At 59.5% G+C, this 13,463-nt stretch overlaps 1 protein-coding gene across 1 annotated transcript; it reads right to left on the bottom strand.

Moving 5' to 3' along the window:
* Positions 1-2,677: 2,677 nt before the first annotated feature.
* Positions 2,678-10,062, bottom strand: DUSP7 (dual specificity phosphatase 7). The gene is made up of 3 exons (XM_012646041.1): positions 9,543-10,062; positions 7,640-8,074; positions 2,678-4,754 (listed from the first exon to the last, which is right to left on the bottom strand). Exons 1-3 carry the CDS (start codon positions 10,060-10,062, stop codon positions 4,447-4,449), a joined length of 1,263 nt encoding a protein of 420 aa, XP_012501495.1. The 3' UTR covers positions 2,678-4,446.
* Between the last annotated feature and the right edge of the window lie 3,401 nt (positions 10,063-13,463).

A 13,463-nucleotide genomic window follows, 5' to 3' on the forward strand; every position in this document is an offset into this window, starting at 1 on the left:
GAGGTGTTGGTGTCCCAGACACATCCATACTGATGCAGAGGGCGGCCCAAGGCAACACAGTGTCAGGCACAGGCCTGAGTGCGCAATGGCAATGCAGTGGCAACAGCAAGGAGGGGCAGGTTCCAGGGGAGGCTCGCTGCTGCCCCCACCCTGCCCCATTCACCAGTGCACTCTGGGAGGGGCCTCCGGGGGTGGCAGGGGGAGCAGGTCCCTCTCCTGAAGCCTGCCTCCCCTCCCCAGGCTCGGAGCAGAACCACCCAGGGAGATGTTCGTCTCTTTTTTGGTCTCCTTATCGGGCCTCCTTCAAGGTAACCACTCCACTCCACTACCAGGTTCTTCCTGGTGGCCAGCCTTAGTCAATCCTGATGTTGCACCTGATTCATTTATCAGCGGACAAGTGGAGGGCCCCATTATCCTGGCATGACATCACTGAGCTTTCCCTCGGGCTGTTCCCACTCCTGGCTGCCCAGCCGCACGGGAAATGGCTGCTGGATGAATGTGTGAGTGAGTAAGTGTCTTGAATCCACCTCCCATGAGAACACTAAGTGGCTAAGAAGCGATGAGGGGGTCCCTGGGGCCTGGGCTGAGATGGAGACAGAAATAGGGACCCAGGAGGCAAAGAGAGGGCCAGGAGAGCAATAGCATCCAAGCCACAGAGACCAAGCAGATGCGGCCCCAGAGAGCCAGGTGTCTGGGAGCTTCGGGGATGCCGGCGCCAAGGGCCTCAGCCAAGGACGGCCGAGGGAGGAAGGCATGGCAGAAACAGGGCAGAAAACGAGGAGCTCATGGTGAGGGGCCATGGGGCAGGAGCCTGAAACCTGGCGGTGGGGGCAGCAGTCCAGAGTGAGCGTGGCCTAGCCTAAGGTCACAGAGCAAGGACCCAGGGCGCCAGCCATTCAGCCATGACCTGGTTCTCTGTCCTGTTGCAGAGAACCTTAGCCAGACACAGATGATGAGACTGAAGGTCAGAGAGACCACCTGGCCTAAGATCGCATGGGAGTGAGTGGTGGCGTTGGCCCTCTTCATGCACTCCCACGCTTCCCAGTCCTCGTCTGAGTCGGCTCGGGAGCTGGCTGCTGCTCCCACCCCCACCCTGTCCTGTGCTCGGGCACGCTGGCACTGCCAGGCACTTACTTGGCCTGTTGAGGGCCCAGCCCCCAGCCCAGCACCCTCGGGCTTCCCCAGCCCTGGGCGAGGGCAGCGAAAAGGAACAAAGGCCCAGTCTCTCCCTGCTCAGGCCTCCACCCCCTTGCCTGCCCCTGGCACAGAAGGACCAGGGCACTGAGGGAGCCCAAGAGCAAACGCGGCACCCACCCCTTTGCCGACGCTGCGAGAAGCCCCACCCCCCACCCCTACGCAGGCCTGCTGGCTGAACAGCAGTGTTCCTCCATTCTAAAGATGGAGTGTTGAGTGGGAGAGCCGTGGCGCTGGCAGTCACACAGCTGGGATTCGAACCCCAGTGCCACAGTTGACGGGGACCTACCTCTACCCCTCATCACAGGCTGAGCAGAGGTGGTAACTGTTCTGGTCTAATGTAACTGAAGTGCAGAGATGGAAGAGGGCCAGAGAAGGTAGAGCCTGGGCAACCCAACAAGGACAGTCCCAGGGAAAAGGCTGAGTTGCCCTCACCCTTCTGGCCCTCCCCACCCACCTGCCACTGGGATCCAGCTCAGTGCTGATCACACAGTCTGCTGAAGAGATAGAGCCAGGTGAGCAGCAGAAGTGGGGAAACTGAGTCAGCATCCAGGCCCCCTAGGTCCCTAACTGAGGCTCACCTGATCCAGCCAGAGGTGAGGGAGAAATAAGCACTCTGGAGCCTCCATTTCTCTATCTGTAACATGGGGCTGTGCCACCCACTGCGGGCTTCACTTCCCCCAGCCAGGGCCACCATCCTTCCCCAGGCCCCTTCCCTGCTCCCGCCGGCCAGGGAGCCTGGATGGAAGGCTGATGTTTCCCCTGCTCTGTGCAAGCCTGAGCATGGCTGATTCTTCCCCATAAGCCCAGACTCAGGCCAGGAAATGAACGCAACATACACTCTCGTGCCACAAATGTGAAAAGCACTCAGTAACTGGGTGCGACTGGCCTCATTTTACAGACATGTATACTGAGGCTCAGGGGGGCTAAGAGGCCTGTCCAAGGCCAACCAACCTCTTAAGAGCAGAGCAGGCTGAGCACTCACTGTCCAGGATTGTCCCATTGGCACCCCAGGATCGGAAGGGGCAGGGTTCAATGCAGATCCCCTCTCCCACCCGACAGCAGCAAGAGAAAGGGTCAGGGCCATGGGGCTGCACGGGACTCAGGTGATCTTAGCTATGCCCAAGCAGACAGCCTCAGGGAATTCTGGCTGAGTAGGGGCTCAGGTGAGTAAATTGTCCCCGTAACCTCTCCAAGCTCCCCCCACCCCCCGTCCCCCTTCAGCAGAACCCATAGAGAAAGCCCTGCTGCTCAGGCCTGCTGCTAGTGCCCAAGGGCTGGGGAAACACCACCCAGCCAGCTTCACCCAGAAGTCCTGGCTGCTCCCTCCCGTCTGCAGGGCACCTCTGACTGGTCTAAGCAAGTGCCTGTCAGAGGCTAGGTGGGACCAGGCCAATGCCTCATGCAGAGCAGGCACTGGGATGCCAGGTGACAGTGCCCCTTCCTCACCTTCCAGATCCCAAACCCAAGACATCACAACTCATTTTAAAGAAAAAATAATATTTATTTGCAATATAAACAAAGTCCCGTTGCTGGTTCGGGATATATATATATATATGTGTGTGTATATATAGGTAGGGTCACAAATTTTCCTTCATAAGATCATAAAGCAAAACTGGCCACCCTCTGGCATACCCTCATTTACACAAATCTGATGCTTCTTTCTGGGTTTTTCTTTTTAAAAATAAAAAAGAGAGAGAGAAAGAGAACCATGTACAGCATGGAAACTTTTTGTCAATTTCTCGACTGTGGCAAGATTTTAACCTGCTGCCCTAAAGAATCCCTGAAAGCCACCCCTGTGAGGTAAGATGCAGTGGGGCAGAGTTTCCGTGGCCTCACTCACATGCTGAGTGCTGCTCCATCAGGGACCCCGGCCCAACCGCTCACCCCTCCCCGGGCCCCCATGCAGTCCTGACAGCTGGTAGAACCGAGGTTGGAGAAGAACAAAACTGGAGGAGGATAACGGAATCCGTGGCTTTGTTCTGTGGATACTGGGAGTGGGGTGGACAGAGCCTCGCACCCCTTCCACTTGTCCATCCTTGCCCCACCTGCCCCTGCCCTGGGGTTGGAATGGGTGCAAGTCTCCTGGCAGTAGAAGGCATGGGCAAGATGAGAAAAGGCAGGCTTCCAGGGGGACAAGGGGGCTGGGAGTGGCCACTGGACCAAAGCGACAGCCAAGGTCGGGGAAGAACCTGGAGGCAGGTTTGGACCCTCACCACCTAAGCTCTCCCCAGCTGCTGGGCCTCCACTCCCAGTTACAGACAGAGAGAAAGAGACAGAAGTAGTGGATAAATATATATAAAAGGGCCCAGGGCCCAGGCCCTCCTAGGGGCTGAGCCCGGAGGGCTAATGCTACTGCTTGGTAGTCCCCTGCTGCCCATCTCCGGCAGGACAATGGCAGGGCCCCATACCCCTCACCTTCTGCCTCAGGGAGGTCTGCAGGGACCACCAGAGGGAAGAATGGGAGGGCAGAGATTGCAAAGACCACCTGTCCAGCCCACCAATCACAACCTGCAGCAGGCATCGCAGGCAAGTGCAGTGGCAAGCTGGACTGGGCCAAGGGTGGGAGATGGCACGACCAGGGGTCCCAACACCGGGAGAGCAGCAAGCCACCCCTTCAAGAAGGGCCCGCCGAAGAAACGGAGGCTTCACACGTGTGCAAAACGCATTTGGTCAAGATCAACATGGGGTTTGTCTTTTCCATTAAAAACAAAAACAAAAACAAACATAATAGTTGCTTTTTGAAGTAGAACAAAAAACAAAACTGAGAACACTTCTCTCTCTCGCAGGATCAAGAAAGGGATGAAATACTGGTTTATACAGTCCACTGTTGCATGTAGCCTGAAAATAACACTTTTCGTTAAAAAAAGAAAAATCAAGAAGAGCTTGAACACTCTCTGTGCTCCAGGGAGCTTGGATTTACCTGCCAAAAGTAAAAAGTAAACTCAGGTCCATGGATGTGTCTTTAAAAAATAGCCAAATTGGCCGGGCCATCAGCAGAAAGGAGTGTCCTAGAAAAGGATGAGGCCCTGTCGGCTCCCCAAAGCCATGTGTCTGCGAGCTGAGGCCTCTCCAGCAGCCCTGCAGAGGGAGGCCTCGCCGTGGGCCCTGCTCCCACAGGATGGTAAGGGGCGTCCGGCCACCAGTTAGCCTGGGCCTCTGGGCACAGGCGACGTCTGTGGGTTCCTCAGGCCAGAGCCCTGTGGAGGGCTGGATAGGGGCCCGGTGCCATGCCCACCAGTGCACCAGGCCTCACGTGGACTCGAGCGTGTTGAGTGGGAACAGGTTGTGGTTGGTGGGTGTGGAGAAGTAGAGTTGCTCACTGGGTGCGTGGTTGTCGCATGGGCTGCTTAGCCCCAGCGTCCGCTCAAAGTCCAGCAGCTGCCCCATGAAGTTGAAGTTGGGCGAGATGTTGGACTTTTTCCTCTTGACGAAGTCGTAGGCATCGTTGAGTGACAGGTTCATCTTCTGCATCAGGTAGGCCACAGTGACCGTCACTGAGCGGCTGATGCCTGCCAGGCAGTGCACCAGGACACCACACTTCTTGGAGCGGGCCTCATCTGAAACACAGGGGCACAGGTCAGGGAGGTGCCTCCTCCTGAGGAGCCTTCCCACAGGGCGGGCAGAGGGGCCGCAGCATGGGGCGCTGGGGCTGGGGCACAGAGGGCAGCATAGTCACTGGCTGGTATCACCTAACTCTTGAGGGACCTGGTCAAGCTCTGTGTGGGTGGGGCAGCAACCTGGGGTAGAGGTGAAGAGCATAACTGTGGAGAGGGCTCTGCCATGCTTCAGCTCCCAGTCACTGGACACCTCTGTGCCTCAGTTTCCTCATCTATAAAATGGGCCTATTTATTCACAGTGCTCTCCTAAGGACCTGAGCCAAGTGAGGGTTCAACAAATGTGAGCTATGGTACTGAGTGTGATCACGGCTAGTCCTACTGCTGCCACAACTGTGTGTTATGACTGGTGCTGAGGGTGGTGTCACCTGCATCCTCTTGGGTCATCTGCACCATGGCCAGTAAGCCCATTCTATCAATGGGGAAACAGACACAGAGACAAAGTGACAAGTCCAAGGCCACACAGAGGGTCCTCCTTAACTCAGCACCCACGGCTGCCAGGCCGTGACCTGGGGTGGGGGCTGGGCCTGTTCTCTTGGTGCAGCTCCTGGGAGTACTTCCTGAGAGTCTCCTGGGAAACAGGCCTGAGGGCAGCCGCCCCAGAAGGAAGTGGGTGGCCTGGCCCTGCGCCTGGCTCTGCCCTGTGCCCGGCCAGTGCGCACAGCCTCAACTGCAGCTCCTGATAGACCAAGGGACTAGGACGACCGCCATGCCTGAGGTTTCATGAGTGGGGTTTGCTCAGTGGGGCCCACCCCTCCCACTTGCTAGACCTTCCCCAGCAGGCCTGCATACCAGTGACATCTCCCACCACACCAACTGGATGTGGCCAACCCACAGCTCTCCCTGTGCCGCCCTCAGACCCCTCTACCTGATACACAGTAGGACCCAGTAAATAGTGGTTGCGCTACTGAGCAACTCAGTCCTGAAATCTCTCCTCTCTGGAGGGAGACCAGGGACATGGATTAACAAGAGGCATAGGTTCTATTCCTGAAAGTGAAAGAAAAATAAAAACAAAAGCAAGAGGCAGCCTTGGGGTCCTCAAGGTCCCCACCTCCCTACCACTGAACCACAAGGAGCCAGGCACAGTCAGCACTCAGCCAGTGCCTTCCTACGAGATGACACGCGGGTCCACAAATTGCTCTTCACTGCCTTTGGTCCGACAGAGCTCCCCCTCCCCAGCCCCACCCACCCGAGGGTACCCAGGACTTAGTAAGCACATAAGTGCTTAATCCAGACTCAGGGGCTGACAGGGCAGGGCGGCCCCATGGCTAAGGCACTGGGGCAGGACCAGCAGGGGAGGCACAGGGGACGCTGTGGCTTCGTGCGGAGCCATGTGGTCTGACCTCGGGATTTGGGGCAGGAAAAGGGGGTGGTAGGGACAAGCCTCCAGTGGTGACACGAGGATGTGAGGAATGCCTGGCCCCTAGCCCACCCCGACGTGATCCTGAATGAAACTGTTTCCACCGGCTTTATTCTGAGCCCTTCTAGCATGTGGCTGGTGCTTGATCCTGTGTCACTGACCCCATGGGATGCTTGGGCCTCAGTTTCTTCACTTGTCAGATGAGAGAAAAGGCCCCTTCCCACCCCTGCATCTTGTTCTGTACCCTCACCCCGATGTGGAGGAGCCTTCAAGAAGGATAAAGGCACCCACAAGCCAGGCTCAGCCTGGGGAATCCAGGTTCCCCCTCTGCTCCCCTCCCTTGTTGGGGGAGCCCAAATGCTGAGGCAGCACCCATGGCCCTCTTGGCTACATCCCCCTGGGGCAGGGCTGGATACTCCAGGCAGCCCCAGTTGCAGCCCCTCCCCCAGGCCTCAGCTTCCTTCCTTCCTCCCAGCCAGGCACCTACTTTGGGTTCCCAGTAAGCGGATGAGGCGGAGAAGCCTCCCACTTCCTGTTATTAAAGCCAGCCCAACCCAGCCAACACCAAAACGCCCTCCACTGGACACAGCCGCCATCGCCATCAGGAGAAGACTGCCCGGGCCACCCCCTCCCTGCCACAGGAGGCTGGTTAGAAACACTGGGTCAGGAATCCAGGGTTTACATTTATCCTGGGCCTGTGTCCTTTCCCCACACTGTGGGCCCGGGGAGATGACCTGCAGTCTGACAGCCCAGCTGGCTAAGTAGGAAAACCAGGGTGGGGAGCCCAAGTCAGCTCAGGCTGGGGACACAGGGGACTCAGAGGACTCTAAGCCACACAGCAGGATGCACTGCTCTGGGGGAGGCCTTCTTCAGACTCCCCCCACCTCCACTGTATACCCCTCACCCTCCAAGCAAGCCCCACAGGCTGCCGAGAGCATCTGGGGCCAAAACCAAGCAGTCTGGGTCCCACATTCCAATAGTTTCCTGTTTTGGGTAGGCCTTTGACTCCAGGGCTACCGTTTAGCCCTCCCAGGTACACAGTAAAGCCCAAAGAGGTACCGTGACAACTCCATCCTGGAGAGACACACGTGCCGAGGCGTGATGCAGAGTGAGCGAGACCCGTGGGAGGTCTGTACGCTGCGATGTTTCAGTTTTCAAAGCCCAAAACAACAGCAAAGCCAGAAAAATACAAGCTGGACAGCAGAGAGCCCATGAGTGGCTGACAGTTGGGGGGAGCCCAAGACTCAGGGGACTGCTCAGGCCCTGACAGGTAGAGGGGCCTGGGGAACTTGGTGAGTCACAGCAGGCATGGGTACACCCACAGGCACAAGCTGGCACATGCAGGGCACACACAGGTCTTAACAGGCCCAGAGGTACCCAGTCAGGCGCGGGCGACACCCAGAATCCTGTGCACACCTTGACGCACCCACCCACCCACCCATCCTGCCCAGCACATGGCAACACCTACCAATGAAGCTGATGGCCTCAGGGAAGAACTGGGAGAGGTTCTGGCTCCAGTGGTCAGAGATGGGAATCTGCTTGTAGGTGAACTCGCCACCGTGCTCGAAGGCGTTGGGCAGGTTGGGTGTGACATTGAGGATATACTTGATGCCATACTTGCCGAGCACATCCAGGTTGGTGGAGTCCTTGGCGCAGCCGAGGTAGAGGTAGGGCAGGATCTGGACAGGGAAGGCTGGTTGGCTGGATGGCACAGGGCTGCCGTCTGACTCAGTGGCACTGCTGGGCAGCTCTCGGTCTGACTCGCCATCCGAGCAGTCAGAGCTGATGCGGAGGCCCCCCAGGCCCAGCACTGAGGTGGGTGGCGAGCTGCTTGGTGAGGACGAGCTGTCCACGTTGGTCTCGCAGTGCTCTGAGTACTCTGTCTGGAACTTGTTGAAACCACCTGTGGCCAAGGTGAGATGGGGCCTAAGAGTCTGGTGAGAGCCCAAATAGGCTGCACAAGACCCTGATTGCCAGGACTCCCCATATCAAGCCCCACAACACTGACGGTCAGCATGGGCCATCCCAAGCGTGTTAAACGTGTACCCTCTCTTGTGTTCTCTCCATCTAAACTACGACCACTTCACAGATGAGGAAACTGAGGCCCCAGGAGGGGAAGTAACATGCCTGAGCTCTAAACTCTTACTCATAACACATCAGGGCCCCCAGCCATACTACCAGCATTAGGGCACTTGAGGACAGGCCCTAGCTCATTCCTCGTCTGCAGCTCCCATGCACACCTAGCACGCATGGGTGCTCAGTAATAGCTAAGTGGGAAAGGAAAGCAGACAACCACATCTCAGGCCAGCACCTGTGGGTTTGCAAACCCCCCTCACAGATGACACCACAGGAGCCAGAGCCACATCTGAGTCAGTTAGAGGCAGAGAGGACCTGGACCCCCTGACTGGGAGTCTAGTGGTTGCCCAGCCCCCCAAACACAGCTGGGGAGGGCAGTGAGAAGGTACTGGCTGGCCCTTCCCCCCAGCCGGGGCAGGCTTGCGAAAGAGGTCCCAGCTCCACTTCTCCAGAGTCCTCCCTTAGAATACAAGGCCCCCAGCTTTGGATCTGCAGAGGGGGAGGGCCACTGGGGCTATACAGGGACAGGAGAGATGGGGAGCACCTTGCAGCTAGGCATGGGCCCTGCGCCCCTAGGGTGCCGCAGGCCTCCCCTCCCCTCCCGCCCCGCTGCCAGCGAGAGGCCATTTTGGAATGTTAATTGGAAACACCAGCCACAGCCACTTGCCCCCCCTCAACCCCCAGTGCTGCCTCCCCCTTCTGCAAGCTCCGGGGCGACCGGCTGGGGACCCGGGGGCCCGGGAGACCTGGGTCAGGGCAATAAACACTGCTTACTCTCTGTCTCAAGCGTCTCCAAGAGCCAACAATCCCCAGGTGGTAGGGGCTATAATGGGATCCCAGAGACCCCAACCCAAATGGTCCCCAAACACTGGAGGCAGAGATGTTGCTAAAAGGTGCCCTTCCTGACCCTGGCCTTCTAGGGACACGAATTTCAGGCTGGAGTTGGGTGCCCAGCCGCTTTTAGGGTTCCAGGAGGCGGCCCCTCCCTCCTGAAGGAGCCTGGCGCCTGGGCGCTACTGTCGCCCCCCCCAGCAAGAAAAAAAGGAAACCCTAGGCGGGGAAAAGTTTGTTCTACCCACTCGAATCTAGCCAAGAAAGGGGGCGCAGAGGGAGCCCCGCGCCTGCCAAACCCACGCTATGGGGACCGAGCTCCTCGGAGGGCGGATGAGGGCCGGGGACGACGTGGCGCCCGGCTGGGCAGGCCGAGCGCGTGGAAAGGAAAAAGCCTCCAGCGGGGGCGTCAGGGAGTCGCGGGGGAGCCTGGATCCCTTATGGGGTCTCGGTGCTGCCCTCACCTTGGAGGTAGTAGGCCTGGCAGCCGTCGTCGCGCAGCTTCTGCAGGAGCAGGCCAAGCACGGAGGCTGGAGCGCCGGGTTCGGGCTGCCACTCGGCCGTGGCCTCGTCGTAGAGCAGCACGGTGGCCGCCTTGCAGCGCGTGGCGAAACGCTCCTTGTCGGCGTGGTTGGGGATGATAGAGCGGATGGGCAGGTTGCCCTTGCGCAGGCGGCGGAGCATGAGGCCCGGGATGGCCAGGTTGATGGCCGTCTCAATGTGCGACGACTCGAAGAGCTCATGCGGCCGGCAGTCGAGCAGCAGCAGGGACGCGCCGCCGCGCGCCTCCAGCTCCTCCTGTAGCCACTCCGCGCTCTTGCAGGGCATAGCCCCTGCTCCGGTCGCCGCGCTCGCCCCGGTGCCCGCGCTGGACCCACACCCCGCACCGGGCTCGGACCCCGCCCGGGTGCCCCCAGCCGCCGCTGCCGCCCCCGAAGCCGACATGTGCGCCCGCGCTGGGGGGCCGCGGAGCTGGTTTTTCATGGGGAGAGCGGGCGGCCCGGGGCCGGGGCCGGGCAGCCCTGCCCTGGGACGGCGCCCAGGCCGCGCGGGCCCCAGCCGCGTCTCCGGGCGCCCGCCTCCCGCCGAGCTGCGCGCCCGCCGCCCCGGCCTCCCGGCCTCCGTCCCGCCCGCCCGGCCCTCCGCGCGCACCGCGGCCTGACAGCCCCAATTAAACGGCAGCTCCCGCGGCCGCGCGCCGAGGCGTCCTCCGGAGGGCGGGGCGCGGGGCCGGCGCCCGGGCTTAAAGGCGCAGCGCCTCTGCCGCCCCTCCTTGCTGGGTGCGCGGGCGCGTTCGCGGCCCGGGACGCCCGGGATCCGCGCCCGGCCTCCGCACGGTCGCCGTCTAGCCTAGCCCAGAACTGGCTCCGACGTGCCGAGGGGGCCTGGTCAAGACGCCCTCCCCTCTGCTCGCACTCCCAGCTCTTCTGGAGTGATCTCTTCTGGAGAGACCAGTGCCCTACGTGAAGAACTAACGGGTGGAGTCCTACGCCTGGCACCCCCACCCCACGTTAACGGAGCTTTCCCCGGATGGGGTTGGGGGGGCGGTCATACCGAGCCAATCTCCCCTCCCAACCTGTCATCCCCATTCATTCATTCTTTCGTCGAGTTCATTCAACAAATGGTAATTGAGCGCCTACTACGTGCCAGGCACTGTGCTAGGCGGTCACCGTTTCAGGCAACAGCATAGTCCCCCTGTCACAGGGTCCGCAACCTGAGGGGGAGGGTCTCACCCCCTCAGGCCTAATGGGAAATCTACACCTAGGCGACTGGAGGGGTAGGGCGTCTCCGTGGGCAGGGGTGGAGAAATCTGGAAAGGATTAGCCCTAGGAAGAGAGCGTGAGCCCTTTAAGAAAGCTTTACAAGCGGGGTGGTGACAAGCGCCTAGTGAAGCGCCACGTGACTTTTCCACTGGGGCAGGTGGGAGGGGAGGGCTCCTTTATAATCAGCTTTCCTTCTCTTACCTCCCTCTCGATATACCAATCCACTTTCCTGGTAGGCGGGCACAAGCCGCACAGGGGACCAATCGTAGCCGAGGGAAGCGGTGTGGGAGGGAGGCGGGGCCCGCCGCCGGCTCCACCCAACGCGGGGAAGTGGGCGGGGTCTCCGCGAGCGTGTGCCGACTCTCCGGCGGGCGGGGCGGAGGAGGTGATTGGATCTGCAGGTAGCGCTAGAACAAAGCGGCTCGACTCGGCGGCGCGCGTGCGCCGGACCTGCCGTGCTTTCCCTGCGGAGCTACGGTGGTCTTCCTCGGGAATGAGCTCCGGCTAGGGCTAGCCGTCCGCCTGGCCCGTTCCCTGTTGGGTGGGTGCCCACGCCTCCCTGGGGCTTAACCTGCTCTTCCGCCTGAGGCTGGTCAACTCTGAGCCAGCCACCTTGTCCCCACCCCGGCTGTGGGGGAGGGTGGTGGTGTCGGGTCAGGGTCAGGAGTAGGGGTTGAAGATGCCTGAAATTTGCGGAAGGGAGGGCCTCTGGAACCCTGAGGACCTGAGCTTTCCGCTGGCCTCTGACCAGAAGGCACGAAAAAGGGCGGCCCAGGAGTAGCCCCCGCTCCCAGTCTTTCAAGTCAGGGATAGTCTCTCTGAAGGGTTTCATCCCGGGCGGTAGGGCTGTATCCCAGTATCCCAAAAGAGCAGTGGTCTCTCCCACAGTCACACTCAAAGAAAAGCCACAGCAGTGATCAGTTGCCCGGAGAGGTGAAAGGAGAATCAACCCTCGCTCAGGCCAGGGTTGTCCTGGGGTTGCTGGGCAGAAGCTGTTTCCCTGGGGTCCTGGGCCCTGTGCAAAGGGCTTCCCAGGCCTAAGAAGCCAAGTCCCAAATTCTGTCTTGCCTACTGCTGACCTATTGTGTGACCTGAGCGTGGCTGATTTTCCCACTGTAAGGAGAATGCTCGTCTGAACAGTGTCCAGCCAGTCTGCGAATCCATCGCTGGGAGGACATGCTCTGAGGCCAGGCCTCTGGGCTGGCAGTCTGGGTGCTGGTTGTCCAGGATGGAGGCAGCACTCAAAAAGGAGGCCTGAGCAAACCCCCAGAGGAGAGTGAGCTGCTGACCAGGGCCTGCTGAGGGCCTGCTGAGCTCACCAGGCAGTGCCTGGAGCTGGAGTGACAGCAGTGGATGCTCTATCCTCCACTCAGCGTCACAAGTGGCCTGGCAGCCTCTCCCCTCTGCTCCACCAGGTTACATGCTAATCTGTGTACTCCCCTAGGGCCATGACAGGATGAACAGAGACCCTTCTTTCTAGCTTGGTGTCCTCTCCCCAGATGGGACCATATTCTGCTAACGGGGTAGCTCAAGAAGATGTCACATGCCCAATAAGTCAGCGTGACATCTCCTGAGGGGCAGGCCGAAGTCCCCCCTGAGGCATGCCAGCTTCTGAGTGCCTGGTGAGGAGCTAGCCATAGCTCTCACTGGTGAGGGCACAGCTGAAATAGGACCCTCCTCTGTGCCCCCACAGTGCCACTGCCATGCCTGAGGAAGACCACCCCAAAGAAAGGGAAGAGGGCCCTGCCGTCCCTTGCATTAGCTTGTGATGAGTCATTTATCTCTCTCCCTGTGGATTCATCTAGAAGAGGATGTGTGGAACTGGAGCTGCTCCTGGGGTGCGGAGGGCATCACCCTGCAGGGATGTAAAGAGGCAGGGTTTGCATGAGTATAGGAGAAGGGGAGCATGTGGGGAGGGGGTGACAGTGGAAGCAAAGGGGTGGCAGGAGAATTAGCCTGGCCATGTGAGGGCCCAGCCCAGGCAGGTTGAGGAAAGGCTCAAAACCTTAGTTCCTGGTGGGGCGCGGTGGCTCACGCCTGTAATCCTAGCACTCTGGGAGGCTGAGGCAGGCGGATTGTTTGAGCTCAGGAGTTCGAGACCAGCCTGAGCAAGAGCGAGACCCCGTTTCTACTAAAAATAGAAAGAAATTAATAGCACAACTAAAAATATATAGAAAAAATTAGCTGGGCATGGTGGCGCATGCCTGTAGTCCCAGCTACTCAGGAGGCTGAGGCAGAAGGATCACTTGAGCCCAGGAGTTTGAGGTTGCTGTGAGCTAGGCTGACGCCACGGCACTCTAGCCCAGGCAAAAAGAGTGAGACTCTGTCTCAAAAAAAAAAAAAACCTTAGTTCCTGAGTGGAAGCCCTCCCTGCCCCTACCATGCGCAAAATGGATCACAGCCCAGCTGCCCTGGGGTGGGGGGCTGAGGAGCCCTTGCTTGCAAAGCAGCAAGAGTTCAGAGCTCACCCCCTACATCTCTGAGCCTCCCCCAAGGATGCTGGGAAAGGGTCTTTTTTGGCAGGAATCTAGTGCCCTGGGCAAGGCCTTGGAATCAAAGACATGCTTCCTGTTCGGGAATGTGAGCTTTCTTGCCCTTCTGAGTTCAGGCCCTCCCTCATCT

This window comes from Propithecus coquereli, unplaced genomic scaffold (assembly GCF_000956105.1).
Source record: "Propithecus coquereli isolate 6110/MARCELLA unplaced genomic scaffold, Pcoq_1.0 Scaffold1, whole genome shotgun sequence".
NCBI lineage: Eukaryota > Metazoa > Chordata > Mammalia > Primates > Indriidae > Propithecus > Propithecus coquereli.